This window comes from Homarus americanus, unplaced genomic scaffold (assembly GCF_018991925.1).
Source record: "Homarus americanus isolate GMGI-L3 unplaced genomic scaffold, GMGI_Hamer_2.0 scaffold55844, whole genome shotgun sequence".
Lineage (NCBI taxonomy): Eukaryota > Metazoa > Arthropoda > Malacostraca > Decapoda > Nephropidae > Homarus > Homarus americanus.
In genome coordinates, this window is record NW_024717311.1 from 53,738 (window position 1) to 70,000 (window position 16,263).

Here is a 16,263-nt window from a genome sequence, read left to right on the forward strand (position 1 = left end):
GTAGGACCAATTCACAACTGTCCTCTCGACCGATTTATCGGAACCCCGAAAATCTGTGGTCGTTGCCAATCGTGGAAACACCGCACCTGGGAGTGCACGAGGATGGTCGCCTGCGGTTTCTGTGCAGGTCCTCACGACACAGTGGAATGCAAATCGAAAATTCAGAACAAAATCCCAGTTATTCCACGGTGCGTCAATTGCCATGGCAGTCACCACGCCTGGAATGCCAATTGCCCACAGCGTCCTGGCACTCGCCCGGGGAAAACTTACCTTGTACCACCGCCCTCGTCTCTGACGAAGCCCCTGTCAACCAAACCTCAATCCTATCCACCACCGCCTCTTCCATCCACCAAGGATTTCCCATTGATCTCCTCTCCTCTACCACCCCCTCCATCACCCCTACCACCCATCCTTTCTCCCCTCCCTCCCTCTCCCTACCGTTCTTGGAACAAGGTCGTTGCCGGCCCTGCCACACAGTCACCACCATCTCCTGCCCACCCGGACCCCCGCTGTCTCTCACCAGCACCACCACCTCTTACTCAACTGAACCCTCACCGTCCCTCTCCGTCGCTACCACCACCACATGCCCAGTCGGGCCCTCGGCAATCCTCGCTGCCACCTCCAGCTCCTGCACAGGTACACCAAGTTGGTTCTATGGAAACAATCACTCTCCGTCTGGATCGCCACTCCAAGCAAATCAACCTTCTCTCAGCCCAACTCGACTTGTTTGTGAAAACAATTGCGACATTGCAGAAGCAACAACAACTCATTCTGGACACCCTGACCCAACAGGGGCGCACTTTGCAAGCCCTGATGACCCGCCTCCTTCCATCTCCCGAGATGGAGGATCCATCCCTCGCTCTCCCACTCCTCCCTCTCCATTTCTCTCAACAGAATTTGGTACCTCCTCTGGAGCCCTGTCTAGCCCCTCCGACTCATCTCACACCGGAGGCCGTTCCCTCCTCTTCTTACAATGGAACATCCAGGGACTTAGACCTCGCCGGACAGACCTCGCCCAGTTTGTGCTCTCCCATCAAGTAGATGTTGCTCTACTTCAGGAAACCATCACAGACGATGTTACTCCACTCCGCCTCTCTGGCTATACTGTTTACACCCTGCCTCGGTACCGTGGGCAGGCTCGTGGCCTCCTCACCCTTGTGCGTAACACCATTCCATCTGTTCGTCTCCCTTCACCTGACTCACATGGACCCCCGTCTGAATTACTTTCTGTCTCCCTTACTCTTGGTGACCGGACCCTTCGTGTAGTCAATGTTCATTTCAAGAGTGATTCTCTGGACCCCCAGGTTCTTCACGACCTCCATGATGGGGTTCCCACTATTGTTCTTGGCGACTTTAATGCCCGCCATCCCACTCTTACTCCGGATCATCCCACTCCATGTACCCTTAACGGATCACATCTCTCACAGTTTCTTAATGGGGATGATGATGTTCGCTTTCTTTGTCCTGACGATCCTACTCGCCTCCCCCATAGTTTCCTTGATGTTGGCTTACTATTGAACGGTCATACCTCCTTTCATCCTACCGTCTGCACCGAGCCTGCTCTGTATAGTGACCATCTTGCCGTTACTACCCATCTCAGGCTCTCCTTCTCTGCCCCGACATCAGCTCCTTATCGATCCCCTCGCCTTCGTCTCACACAAGATGCTGTTCCTTCCTTTACCCAATACCTTTCTACCTGGGCGGATTCCTATGTTGTCCCCAGTCCCTTGACTCTTACAGCGCTGATTTTGTTGATGCCGTGTATGACTCTGTCAATCGCGCTACCCCTCCACGCCCTCCCCGTCACCCCAGAAGTGCCACCAACTACTGGTATCGTATCCCTGCCATGAGACATCTCCGGCAGGTAACCCGTGATCTCCACTCTGCCATACGGAGGTCTCGGTCTCCAGAGGACTGGGAAGACTTCAAAAATTGGTGCTCCTTTGCAACTCAGGAGCGCCGTCGGATACGTGAGGCGGACTGGCTATCCTTCACGGGGTCTCTATCGTTCCAGTCGTCACCCTCTTATGTATGGAATCGGATTAATGCTATACGGGGTACTCGACGGAGGCCTCCTCCCCACCCTGACCCCGCCTCCCTTGCCTGCTCTTTAATGGAGGACTGGGCACGAGCTTCCTCCCCTGAGGCACTTCCAGATCCAATGCAGGAGGCAGTGCAGGCCCGCATCGATGCGTCTGAGCCTGTTGTTCGTGCTGCTCTTACCTCCCCTGCCCCCACTGATCATCCCATCACACAGTTCGAGCTTGACAGTGCTCGTCGCTCTAGAAAAGACACCTCTCCTGGGGATGATCAGATAACCTACTCCGTCCTCAACGCCTGTACTAATATTCCTAACGGCCCCTTGCTTGCTCTCTACAATATGTCTTATGAACATGGGGTTCTCCCGTCCAACTGGAAAAATGCCACTATTATCCCCATCCCTAAGCCGGGAGATCCTGGGAAATATCGACCCATTAGTCTTACCTCCTGTGTTTGCAAGATGATGGAGAGGATACTCCATCGTCGCCTTCTTCACACCATAGGCGGCTTCCACAACTCCCTCAATGGTTTCATTCAACATCGCAGCACAGCACACTCCATTGCTTCCTTTTATTGCAATCAGACTGCCCGCGTCTCCGTCTTCCTTGATATCAAGGGAGCCTTTGATACGGCTCAGCCTGCCCTCATTTTAGCTGAACTTGCACGGTTAGGGGTTAAAGGGAGACTTCTACAATGGATCGCCTCTTACCTCACTGGACGTCAGGCCCGGGTTCGCGTTGAAGGCTCTATGTCTCCTGTTCAAGAAATGAACCTCGGCACCCCTCAAGGTGGAGTCCTGAGTCCCACCTTGTTTAACACTCTCATGCACTCCATTGCATCACTCCCGTGGCCGACAGAAGTTGTCCACTCAGGATATGCCGACGATGTCCTCCTCCAAGCCCCTGACTACCTCAGCATGCAGGAAGCCCTTGATCTGGTCTCCAGAGAGTGTGATTCACTTGGTTTCCTTCTTTCAACTGCGAAAACAAAAGCCATGTGGCACGGTCGTGTTGTACCTCCACCCCTTTTCTTATCAGGAACGCCCTTGGACTGGGTTAATGAGACAAAATACCTGGGTGTGTATGTAACTCGCACACGTTGTCAGATCCCTGAAGTCCGCTATCTTCGAGACATATGTTTTCGGCGTCTCGCTCCCCTCTCTACCATGTGCAGGGGTTCCCTTGGTGCCACCATCCCTGTACTTCTCACCATGTACAAGTCTTTTGTCCGTTCCTGTGTCGACTACGCCGCCCCTGCCCTCGTCAACATTAGTCGGACTGCTGTCAACCGTCTCGAAGTTATCCAGAGGAAAGCTGCTCGTATCATCCTTGGGGCTCCTCAGTGGACACGCTCTACTTCTCTATATAACGAACTTGGTCTTTCCCCCTTACAGGATCGTGTCCAGGAGTTTTACCTAAAAACTGCCGTTTCCATTCTACGGGATCCTAGGGGCAACTATGTCCAAACCAACTTGACTACTGCTGTTCGAGACCGACCTCCATCTAGAAGACAGTGGCGAGGGTCACTCATCCGAGCCCTTCAGGAACACGACCTCCTGCCTGATATTGTTGTCACCCCTGCTGTTGGTTCGTCTCCTTCTCCCTGGCTGGATTTTCAACCTGAAGTGATTGCCCTCGGTGGACCGCTCCCGAAATCCCAGGTGAACCCTGTTATTCTCTGCAAATACCACCTCTCCAGGATCGCTCACTGGTCCCCAGGTAGGGTCGTCCTCTACACTGATGGTTCTGTTGACCCCGCTACAGGTAGGGCCGGGGCTGGTGTCTACATCTCCCGTCCTCATGCCCCTGAGCCTATCAAACTGTCTCTCAGAGTTTCTGACGGGGCATCCTCCACTCAGGCTGAACTAATAGCCCTCCTTGCTGCCCTTCTCGCTGAGGAAGAAGCAGATGGTTTCTGCCCCTTGCTTGTCTGCTGCGATTCCAGGTCTGCTCTCGACGGGATCGCATTTGGATCTGGGGAAAATAAGGACCTCATCCTCCGAATACGAGGGTTAACATCCACACTTCAGGATGCAGGCCGCCCTGTGACATTCCTATGGATACCCAGTCATGTCGGTATCTTGGGGAATGAGGCAGCAGATGACCTTGCCAAGACTGGCTGCAACAAGGCCACACCTGACTACGTTGTTCCTCGAACACTCTTACAGATTAGGACCCAAATCCGCCGCAAACAGAGAGAAGCTCGGGAAGCAGCCATCCCCCTGGACTCCCCGCCCACATGGTACGATGTCCTCCGTAAACTTCCTGACCTCTCGTACGTCTACGGGAAAGGGTCGCGGAAGGGGACGTGATTGCTGCCCGTATCATCATTGGGTATGACTTTGCTTGGGAGATTGGTATCCCCACATCCCCTGAGCAACGCTCTTGTGCGTTATGCAGAAGACCCGACAGCCGCACCCTTATTCACTACCTCCTAAGATGTCCCCACACACAACGCTTCCGTGACGCCTGCTGGACCACCACTCCACGACCCCCTGACGGAGACACGATGATCCTCCCAATACTGGCCAGATATTTTGTAAATAATATTGATTATGTGTTAAAGGAACATCCTTCCTTCCTTAGGCTTTAGTAAGCCCCTTTATAATATTTATACTGTATATACTTTTCACACTTGCCAGATGATTCTGGTGTCATTGTACAGGGGTACCTAGTGACAGCACTAGGATCCCGCCTCCTCTATCAAGGAATAAACAATTGAAATTGAAAATTGAATTATTAATCTGCACCACGAAGATGCCGGAAAACCATCTTTTTGAAGTGAGACAGATTGTGTGAGTGTGGAAACACAGAAGAAGGCAGAGCATTCCACAGTTTGGCTGTTTTTTTTTTTTTTTACGGGAATTAGCCCACCCGGGCACAGGTCAAACGACCCACAACGGGGCCTGAGGGGTGAAAAAAAAAGAACAGAAAGAAATTGAAAATAACGGTTATTCTAGTGTGAGCGACATCCACACAGAAACGGTGGGCACCGCGGGTAAGACGAGTGTTATACGAGCCCACAGCCTTGCCGGCGGTACAGAGGATGCCAAATCAATCGAACATTGCTCATTTAAGTACCTGTAAAAGAGAGAGAGTGAAGCAACATTGCGGCGAAGAGAAAGGGAAAATAAATTATTGACTAAAGAAGAGAGGTAATAAGAGGAAATACCTTTGCTTCTATCCTTTCTAACAGAAGAAGAACCATCCCAGATACGAGAGCAATACTCCAGGTTAGGACGAATGATTCCCTTATAAACCTGTACAACATTCTCAGCTTTCGGGAGGCAGCTGTAGCCATGTTGTAGATGTGAGGCTTCCATGCCTTGAAATCTACAGAAATTTTACAGAAAAATAAAAGTGAGTTACTCTGGTCATTTAATAAATGATGAGGGAATAATGGTTAAATAAAGAGTTTTAATTTGTTCTTCTTTATTCAGATATTTAACTTAATATTTCAGCTTTGTGTTTTGACTCATGCTTCACCTGTATGTTTTACCTGCGTTTTTCATTTAATTTTTCACCTGTGTGTTTCATTTCACGGTTTCACCTCATATTTCATCAAACCTAACCTTATGTTTCACTTGTGTGTTTCACCTATGTTTCACCGCCTTTCTTTTATGTGTTTAGTGTGTCACCTGTGTTTACTGTGTCACCTGTGTTTACTGTGTCACCTGTGTTTACTGTGTCACCTGTGTTTAGTGTGTCACCTGTGTTTACTGTGTCACCTGTGTTTACTGTGTCACCTGTGTTTACTGTGTCACCTGTGTTTGCTGTTTCACCTGTGTTTACTGTGTCACCTGTGTTTACTGTGTCACCTGTGTTTACTGTTTCACCTGTGTTTACTGTGTCACCTGTGTTTGCTGTTTCACCTGTGTTTACTGTGTCACCTGTGTTTACTGTTTCACCTGTGTTTACTGTTTCACCTGTGTTTAGTGTGTCAACTGTGTTTGCTGTTTCACCTGTGTTTAGTGTGTCACCTGTGTTTGCTGTTTCACCTGTGTTTGCTGTTTCACCTGTGTTTACTGTGTCAACTGTAAAGCATTGTGTCACCTGTGTTTACTGTTTCACCTGTGTTTAGTGTGGCCTGTGTTTACTGTTTCACCTGTGTTTACTGTGTCACCTGTGTTTGCTGTTTCACCTGTGTTTAGTGTGTGTCACCTGCTTGCTGTTTCACCTGTGTTTAGTGTGTCACCAGTTAGGTGTCACCTGTGTTTACTGTTTCACCTGGTGGTTTACTGTGTCACCTGTGCTTGTTGTTTCACTCTGTAAGCTTAGGTGTGTCACCTGTGTTTAGTGTGTCACCTGTGTTTGCTGTTTCACCTGTGTTTAAGTCACCTGTGGGCTTGCTGTGTCACCTGTGTTTTACTGTTTCACCTGTGTTTTACTGTGTCACCTGTGTTTGTTGTTTGACTCTGTGTTTAGTGTGTCACCTGTTTAGTGTCACCTGTGTTTGCTGTTTCACCTGTGTTTGCTGTTTCACTCTGTGTTTAGTGTGTCACCTGTGCTTAGTGTGTCACCTGTGTTTACAAATACCTGTGTTTGGTTGGTTTCACCTGTGTTTAGTGTGTCACCTGTGCTTACTGTTTCACCTGTGTTTAGTGTGCTCACCTGTGTTTAGTGTGTCACCTGTGTTTGCTGTTTCACTCTGTGTGTTTGTTGTTTGACCTGTGTTTAGTGTGTCACTCTGTGTTTAGTGTGTCACCTGTGCTTGCTGTGTCACCTGTGTTGTTGTTTCACCTGTGCTTAGTGTGTCACCTGTGTTTAGGTGTGTCAATTGTGTTTGCTGTTTCACCTGTGTTTGTTGTTTCACCTAAAGCGAGTGTGTCAACTGTGCTTGCTGTTTCACCTGTGTTTAGTGTCACCTGTGTTTAGTGTGTCACCTGTGTTTGCTGTTTCCACCTGTGTTTGCTGTTTCACCTTGTGTTTAGGGGTGTGTCACCTGTGTTTTAGTGTGTCACCTGTGTTTGCTGTGTCACCTGTGTTTGTTGTTTCACTCTGTGTTTAGTGTGTGTCACCTGTGTTTAGTGTGTCACCTGTGTTTGGTTGCTCACCTGCTTGCTGTTTCACCTGTGTTTAGTGTGTCAACTGTGTTTGCTAAATACCTGTGTTTAGTGTGTCACCTGTGTTTAGTGTGTCACCTGTGTTTAGTGTGTCACCTGTGTTTGTTGTTTCACCTGTGTTTGTTGTTTGACCTGTGTTTGCTGTGTCACCTGTGTTTAGTGTGTCAATTTGTGTTTGTTGTGTCACCTGTGTTTAGTGTGTCACTCTGTGCTAGGGGTGTGTCACCTGTGTTTAGTGTCACCTGTGTTTGTTGCTCACCTGTGTTTGCTGTGTCACCTGTGTTTCTGCTGTTTCAATTTGTGTTTGTTGTTTCACCTGTGTTTGCTGTGTCACTCTGTGTTTAGTGTGTCATCTGTGTTTAAGGTTTCACCTGTGTTTGCTGTTTCACCTGTGTTTAGTGTGTCACCTGTGTTTGCTGTTTCACCTGTAAGGTTTGCTGTGTCACCTGTGTTTAGTGTCATCTGTGTTTGTTGTTTCACCTGTGTTTGCTAGTCACCTGTGCTTGAGTGTGTGTCATCTGTGTTTGCTGTTTCACCTGTGTTTGTTGTTTCCACTCTGTGTTTGCTGTGCCTGTGTTTAGTGTGTCATTCAGTTTAGTGTGTCACCTTGTGTTTGCTGTTTCACCCAGGCTAGTGTGTCAACTGTGTTTAGTGTGTCACCTGTGGTTACTGTGTCAACTGTGTTTGCTGTTTCACCTGTGTTTAGTGTGTCATCTGTGTTTGGTTGTTTCACCTGTGTTTGCTAAAATACCTGTGCTTAGTGTGTCATCTGTGTTTGCTGTTTCACCTGGTGTTTGCTTGCTCTCACCTGTGTTTAGTGTGCCTGTGTTTAGGGTGTCAAATTGTGTTTGCTGTTTCACCTGTGTTTGTTGTTTCACCTGTGTTTAGTGTGTCACCTGTGTTTAGTGTGTCACCTGTGCTTAGTGTGTCGCCTGTGTTTGCTGTTTCACCTGTAGTTTGTTGTTTCACCTGTGTTTAGTGTGTCACCTTGTGTTTAGTGTGTCACCTAGTTGCATTTCAGTCAACTGTGTTTGTTGTTTCACCCAGTTTAGTGTGTCACCTGTGTTTAGTGTGTCACCTGTGTTTTACTGTTTCCACCTGTGTTTGCTGTTTCACCTTGTGTGTTTAGTGTGTCACCTGTGTTTGCTGTTTCATCTGTGTTTGGTTGTTTCAATTCTGTATGGTTGTTTCCACCTGTGCTTAGTGTGTCACCTGGTGGTGTTTAGTGTGTCAACGTCAACTGTGTTTGCTGTTTCACCTGTGTTTATCAGTCACTCAGTTTGCTGTGTCACCTGTGTTTAGTGTGTCATCTGTGTTTAGTGTGTCTACCAGGTTGCTGTTTCACCTGTGTTTAGTGTGTCATCTGTGGTTTAGTGTGTCACCTAGGTTAAGGTTTCCCCACCTGTGTTTAGTGTGTCACCTGTGTTTGCTGTTTCACCTGTGCTTTGAGTGTGTCAACTGTGGGGCTTGCTGTTTCACCTGTGTTTACTGTGTCACCCAGTTTACAGTCACCTGTGTTTAGCGTGGTCATCTGTGCTTAGTGTCACCTGTGTTTGCTGTTTCACCTGTGTTTAGGGGTGTGTGTCAACTGTGTTTAGTGTGTCACCTGTGTTTACTGTGTCAACTGCTTGCTGTTTCCGTTCCAAAGTTTAGTGTGTCATCTGTGTTTGCTACTTCACCTGTGTTTGCTGTGTCACCTGTGTTTAGTGTGTCATCTGTGTTTGCTGTTTCACCTGTGTTTGCTGTTTCACCTGTGTTTAGTGTGTCACCTGTGTTTAGTGTGTCACCTTTTGTTTGTTGTTTCTACCTGTGTTTGTTGTTTCACTCTGTGTTTAGTGGGGTGTGTCACCTGTGTTTTAGTGTGCCCAGTTTAGTGTGTGTGTCGCCTGTGTTTGTTGTTTCACCTGTGTTTGCTGTTTCACCTGTGTTTAGTGTGTCACCTGTGTTTAGTGTGTCACCTGTGTTTACTAGTCAACTGTGTTTGTTGTTTCACCTGTGCTTAGGTGTGTCACCTGTGTTTAGTGTGTCACCTGTGCTTTACTGCTCTCACCTGTGTTTCTGTTGTTTCACCTGTGTTTAGTGTGTCACCTGTGTTTGCTGTTTCCATCTGTGTTTGTTGTCAATTCTGTGTTTGTTGTTTCACCTGTGTTTAGTGTGTCACCTGTGTTTAGTGTGTCACCTAGTGCTTACTGTGTCAACTGTGTTTGCTGTTTCAATTCTGTGGTTGGTTTGTTTCTAATTTGTGTTTTAGTGTGTCACCTGTGTGTTTAGTGTGTCACTCAGTTTGCTGTTTCATCTGTGTTTGCTGTTTCACCTGTGTTTGCTGTTTCACCTGTGTTTAGTGTGTCATCTGTGCTTGCTGTTTCACTTGTGTTTGCTGTTTCAATTTGTGTTTAGTGTGTCAATTGTAAGCTGTTGTTTCACCTGTGTTTAGTGTGTCACCTGTGTTTGTTGTTTCACCTTGTGCTTGCTGTTTCACCTGTGTTTAGTGTGTCAACTGTGTTTGCTGTTTCCACCTGTGTTTAGTGTGTCACTGTGTTTGCTGTTTCACTCTGTGTTTGCTGTTTCACCTGTGGGTTTAGTGTGTCAACTGTGGCTTGTTGTTTCACCTGTGTTTAGTGTGTCAACTGTGTTTGCTGTTTCACCTGTGTTTGCTGTTTCAATCTTGTGTTGTGTGTCACCTGTGTTTTAGTGTGTCACCTGTGTTTGTTGTTTCACCTGTGTTTAGTGTGTCAACTGTGTTTGCTGTTTCACCTGTGTTTAGTGTGTCAACTGTGCTTGCTGTTTCACCTGTGCTTGCTGTTTCACCTGTGTTTAGTGTGTCAACTGTGCTTTGCTGTTTCACCTGTGTTTAGTGTGTCAACTGTGCTTAGTGTGTCAACTGTGTTTGCTGTTTCACCTGTGTTTGCTGTTTCACCTAAAGTTTAGTGTGGTCAACTGTGTTTGCTGGTTCACTCTGTGCTTAGGTGTGTCAACTGTGTTTGCTGTTTCACCTGTGTTTGCTGTTTCACCTGTGTTTAGGTGTGTCAATCTGTGTTTGCTGTTTCACCTGTGTTTAGTGTCACCTGTATTTAGTGTGGTCAACTGTGTTTGCTGTTTCACTCTGTGTTTATGTAAGCCACCTGTGTTTACTGTTTCACCCAGTTTGTTGTTTCACCTAAAGCGGGTGTCACCTGTAAGTAGGGGTGTTTCACCTGTGTTTAGTGTGTCAACTGTGTTTACTGTTTCACCTGTGTTTACTGTGTCACCTGTGTTTAGTGTGTCACCTGTGTTTAGTGTGTTTATACGTGTTTCATTATAAACTTTCCTAACCTTACGTTTCACTGTTTCAGCCTGCGAGGTGGCTGAGCTTCTGAGTGCTCTGACCACCAAAATGGCGGCCCGCGCAGACCAGGACCGCGAGGCCGCCCACCTCCCCGCCCGCGCACGCCCATCCCTGCCCACCCACGCCCATATCTCCCCGTCCTCCCTCAGCACTATCCACGTCACGGAGAACCCCTTAGTTTCGTCCTCTAGCCACCACAAGTCCCTCAAGGCCAAAAATGACCATAAATTACCATCACTATCCTCTACCACAACTACTTCTAACACCTCTGCTACCACCACCACCACCACTACTTCTAACACCTCCACTACCCCCACCACTAATAACACCACCACCACCACCTCAGCTACCACCACCACCACCTCAGCTACCACCACCACCACCACTTCCAACGACACCTCCGACTCGAAGCCGCTCGTGTCCCATACGACCCCGCAACCAGACCCGACCAAACCCGATGTGACCCAGTGTGAACAAGGAAAGGCGTCAGCGGCGGTAGGGTGTGGCACTACCACTACTACGCCACCTAACTCTGACCCCCCACCCCCCTACCAGCTCCCCAGCGGCAAGGTCTCGGTAAGTGTGAAGTCTAAACTTTGTGGCTTTATTTTTATTAAAGTGTTGAGGAAGTCAAAGTTTGGCTCAGTGTGGCTCAGATCTCAGGCTGGATCGTGGAAGCCTCGTGTCGTGTTGGCAATTTAGATGTTGAGTACAATTAGGTAAGTTAACGCCATCTAAGAGAAAATCCATATAAGGATTAATATAATTCTAAATAATGTGTTTACATTAAATTATCTTAGTTATTTTTACTTACTAAATAGAGGTGAATTGGGAAAAACTATAGTATTATAATACTGTTTTCGACTCCGGAAGGTTGATACCCCCGCGCCAACTTGCCCAAGTTTGTTTTGGCTATGGGCAAAGACCATGATATACTTGGGGATGTTCACGGCGGTAGAGGCGGACGAGTGTACTCGGGAGGAAGAGAGGTCGAGGGGTGCAGAGGTGATAACGGAGGATGTCAGCAGCTGAACTGAGTCATACTTACAAGAAGAAGGAAAAGTATGGGTTTTGAGGCAATGGCGAGAGAGGCGAAGCACGCCTCAGTTCAGCTATCCCGATGAAGGATGACCATTCCAATCCCTCTAACTATCGCCCCATTGCCCTAACTTCATCCCTCTCTAAGATTTTCGAAACTATCTTAAACTCTCATTTTCTCCGCCACCTTGAACGACTTTCTCGGATCACCAGTATGGCTTTGGCCAGGCGAGATCTACTCGTGATCTGCTCCCCTACTGCATCCATCTTTGGTCATCCTCTCTTGGGGATTATGGGGAAACTTTCGTCGTGGCCCTCGACATCTCCAAGGCATTTGACAGGGTATGGCACAAGTCTTCCCTCTTATGGTTTTTCTCCCCCACCTTTTTGTCTAATTTCTAGCTTCCTTGAGAACCGATACATAGCAGTTGTTGTCGAGGGTTCGATCTCCCTCCCTTTCTCTGCCACTAGTGGTGTCCCACAGGGTTCTGTTCGTTCACCTACTCTTTTCCTTCTTCTTATCAATGATTTACATTGACACTACGACTAATTCTATCCATCTTTATGCTGATGATTCTACCCTTCACTCTTCTTCATATTTTTCTCTTCCCCCTAATTCTCAAACTAGATCTATGTCTACAACTGATATCATTTTCATCTATCAATGCGCATCTGTGCAGCATCTCCGAATGGGGAGGTAAAAACTTGGTTAAATTCAATAATAATAAAACACAGTATTTGCCAGTTACTCTTTCCAAATTAGATGATCTCCCACCAATCACATTTCAAGACGCAATCATTCTGCCAAATTCTAAAATAGATATGCGAGGCCTTACCATTTCCTCTAATATGTCATGGAAGCCACACATATGAGAGCAGTACTCCAAGTCAGGACGAATGAATCCCTTATAAACTTGAAGCAACTGTTCAGAAGTGAAGTAACTACGGCATCAGTACAGCATTCCCAGCTTTCGGGAGGCAGCTTTAGCAATGTTGTGGATGTGTGGCTTCCATGACATATTAGAGGAAATGGTAAGGCCTCGCATATCTATTTTAGAATTTGGCAGAATGATAGCGTCCTCAAATGTGATTGGTGGAAGATCCGCATTGGTAGATGAAATGATTTCAGATCTGGTTTGAGAATTAAGGGGGGCGGAAAAATGTGAAGAAGAGTGAAGAGTAGAATCAGTAGATCTCGCCTGGTGAAAGCCATACTTGTGTTCCGACAAAACAGAAAGGCGTTCAAGATGAGAGAAAATGGGAGTTTAAGATAGTTTCGAAAATTTTAGAGAGGGATGAAGTTAGGGCAATGGGGCGATAGTTAGAGCGATTTTAATGGTCACCCTTCTTCGGGATGGGCTGAACCGAGGCATGCTTCCAAGAAGAAGAAAAAGTTTGGGTTTTGAGGCAAAGGCGAAAGAGGCGAGCAAGTACAGGGGCCAGAGCTTCAGCACACTCCCTCAGAACACGAGGGGGTATTCTGTCCGGCCCATGCGCCGACTCACTTCCACTAGGTTCACTAGGAGGAGCAGGAGTAGGAGGGGTGGAGTTGGAATCGTCTAAGGTGGAGTTAGAGGAGAATAAGGTGCCAAAGAGATTGGCTCTATCATGAGGGGGGGAGTTGGCTATAGAGTTATCAGATCGGAAGAGAGGAGGAAAAGAGGTAGTACAGAAGTTATTACAGATTCCTTTGGTTAAGAACCAGAAGGGCTTACTAGAAGAAAAGTTAGTCATGTCAGCTGTGTCTTTTTATACAACATTACAACGTTTCCTAGAAGTAATGAAAGAGGACTGGGTAACAGGAGGAGATAGATTCATTACTTGATATGCTCTATCTCTCTCCCTACATGCAAGAGAACAGGAGCGATCAAACCATGATTGTAACGTTAAAGTTTTGGTAGAAGATTGGATAAATGCACTCATACCACCCTGTATAACCCCAGCAATGTTGTCAGCACATACCGAGGCGTCCCGAGTGAAAAAGCAACATTCATCCCAGGGAAAGTCGGCGAAGAATTCTGGCAAGGATTGACAGTTTGCCCTCCAATAGTGCCATAGTTGGCTTTTAGAGGGGGGGGGTTGGGGAGGTGGTCGTGCCCAGTTTGATTTGATAGAAATATGATTTTGATCAGAAGATCCCCAAGGAGGCAGAAATTGGGTATGAATAATGTTATGGGTTAGAGGTAAGACAAAGATCAAGAATGATAGTAAGTTGATCATGTCGATCAGGAACTCGTGTAGGGTGTTTAATTGTTTGTTCCCAATCATTAAGTAAAGAAAAAAGGAGAGTGCCTCAGCTCCACCTGAGTCATCCCTTGCAGAGCCAAGCCGTTCTCTGTGATGTACACCCACTAAAAAATTATTCGGCACCCGTGTCATATTGTATCACGCCGTTAGTGGTTTACTAGTTAACTGAAACGTAGGTACAGTGCTAGTATATGAAGTAGATGGTGCCAAAACACTATACATGTACTGGGTTGTTGTGTTAGTAGGAGGTACACTATACTGGGATGTATATGCTATATCGGGGTGATGTCTCTTAATTACATCCTGACCTCAGTTATGTAACTTCTAACTCATCAAATATGTGGTCTATAATTCGTTCAATACTTTCAACTGAAATATCTACCTGTACTTCAGGCTCATTGGCTTGTAATACATTCACACCCTCAAGTGCTTGCCTGTCGGTGGTAACTGTGTCAACGGGTACAGTGTTACTTGAATCATTATCCAAGTTTTGAATTATTTGTTCACTTAAATCAATTAGATGATCCATAAATGTTAAATAAAAAAGATGCAATAATTGTTTACTTAAATTTCCAATCCATTTACATTAAGTTAAAGTGATTGTATATTTTAGTATTACTTAAATGTTCACTTTTTAATTATTCAATTTCAATTGTTTATTCCTTGATAGAGGAAGCGGGATCCTAGTGCTGTCACTAGGTACCCCTGTACAATGACACCAGAATCATCTGGCAAGTGTGAAAAGTATATACAGTATAAATATTATAAAGGGGCTTACTAAAGCCTAAGGAAGGAAGGATGTTCCTTTAACACATAATCAATATTATTTACAAAATAGCTGGCCAGTATTGGGAGGATCATCGTGTCTCCGTCAGGGGGTCGTGGAGTGGTGGTCCAGCAGGCGTCACGGAAGCGTTGTGTGTGGGGACATCTTAGGAGGTAGTGAATAAGGGTGCGGCTGTCGGGTCTTCTGCATAATGCACAAGAGCGTTGCTCAGGGGATGCGGGGATACCAATCTCCCAAGCAAAGTCATACCCAATGATGATACGGGCAGCAATCACGTCCCCCTTCCGCGACCCTTTCCCGTAGACGTACGAGAGGTCAGGAAGTTTACGGAGGACATCGTACCAGGTGGGCGGGGAGTCCAGGGGGATGGCTGCTTCCCGAGCTTCTCTCTGTTTGCGGCGGATTTGGGTCCTAATCTGTAAGAGTGTTCGAGGAACAACGTAGTCAGGTGTGGCCTTGTTGCAGCCAGCCTTGGCAAGGCCATCTGCTGCCTCATTCCCCAAGATACCGACATGACTAGGTATCCACAACATGGAGAATTTAAAAAAAAAAAAAAGTCAATGTCTCTTCATGAAAGAAATGAAAGAATAGTAATGAGTGTCAGTGATAATTGCTGTAAACACCCGTATATATGAGTACATATGAATCATAATTTATCTTATTATTTATTTATATTAAACTAGTCATTGATATAATTTAAGTAACCAAAATACTACTGTTATTATTTTGTGCTTTTAATTAAAAGTAGTGTAAAACACTATATTTATATGCAGTAATTTTAGAATGACTACCATGTGAAGTCTTTCTTCATGTGAGTGTTTTTGTTGCCTGTTAACTAATTTAACGCTTTGTACTAACCTAAGTTATAGTGATTGGAGTTTTGAAATTCATAAAGTTGATCAACTTGACTAGAGAGTATGAGAAGGTCGCTCACAGGGGCTGGTCCTGGCGTCACTCTCCTAGATACGTCACTACTAAGGTTTCAATCCAAGATAGCATCCGTTATGACGTTCACAAGATGGCGTCCGTGTACACCGGGTACATGTTCACATACTGTACGCACGCACACAAGGGAAAGTCAGACGAGGTGCTGACCAGTAGCTGGGAGATGTGTCGGCTTCACTTGCTGGCTGCTTACTGCTGGCGTCAAGTGTTGTTTGTCTATGAGGAGGGAGTGATTCTCGAGGATTCTGTTGCTTATTTGTCGATGAATCTTGAAGCTTATACCGTATAAGTATTTATAAGCTGGATTCTCTATAGATGAATTTTAAAGATTCTTGGTTGACCTTAAGTTTGGCCACAAATGATTGGTGATTTTGAAGTTGTCTTGAATCTTGAATTGGGTGATACTTTGTGATTCTGAAATCCTCTAGGAGTAGACCCTTAATAAATTTTGGAATCTCTTAGAATGTCCATAACTTCAGTGGAACTTTTTTCGGTGGTTAGGTTGATAATGTGATTTGGCTATTTGTACCTGAGCTGCCGCCGTAAGTTTGAGTCAGTTCTTGCTTGTTGATTACTTGTGATGATCTTGGTTATCTTTTATGTAGAGGACACTGTTAAGTGGCAGAAATTTTCTGAAACTCAACTGAGTGATTTTGTCCTTTTGTTGCATCACTATTATACACAATTACCTGGAGGTAGGACTTTATTTTGATAGTCTACCTCTAAGAGCAAAAATATAAAAAGGTGCTCTCTGTCTGAGCTGTGAATGGAGTCTGTCTGCTGACCCGCAGACAGTTTAGAGATTGAGGATTGGCTTCT

General features: G+C 46.1%; 1 protein-coding gene across 1 annotated transcript in view; it reads left to right on the top strand.

Moving 5' to 3' along the window:
* The window catches only part of LOC121858854 (sodium-dependent serotonin transporter-like), a gene marked incomplete at its 3' end in the record, with an annotated part of 66,000 nt that overhangs the window by 2,884 nt on the left and 46,853 nt on the right, over positions 1-16,263 (top strand). The window contains 1 exon segment of the mRNA XM_042355511.1: positions 10,435-11,003. Within this exon segment, the coding sequence (XP_042211445.1) occupies positions 10,476-11,003 (528 nt within the window).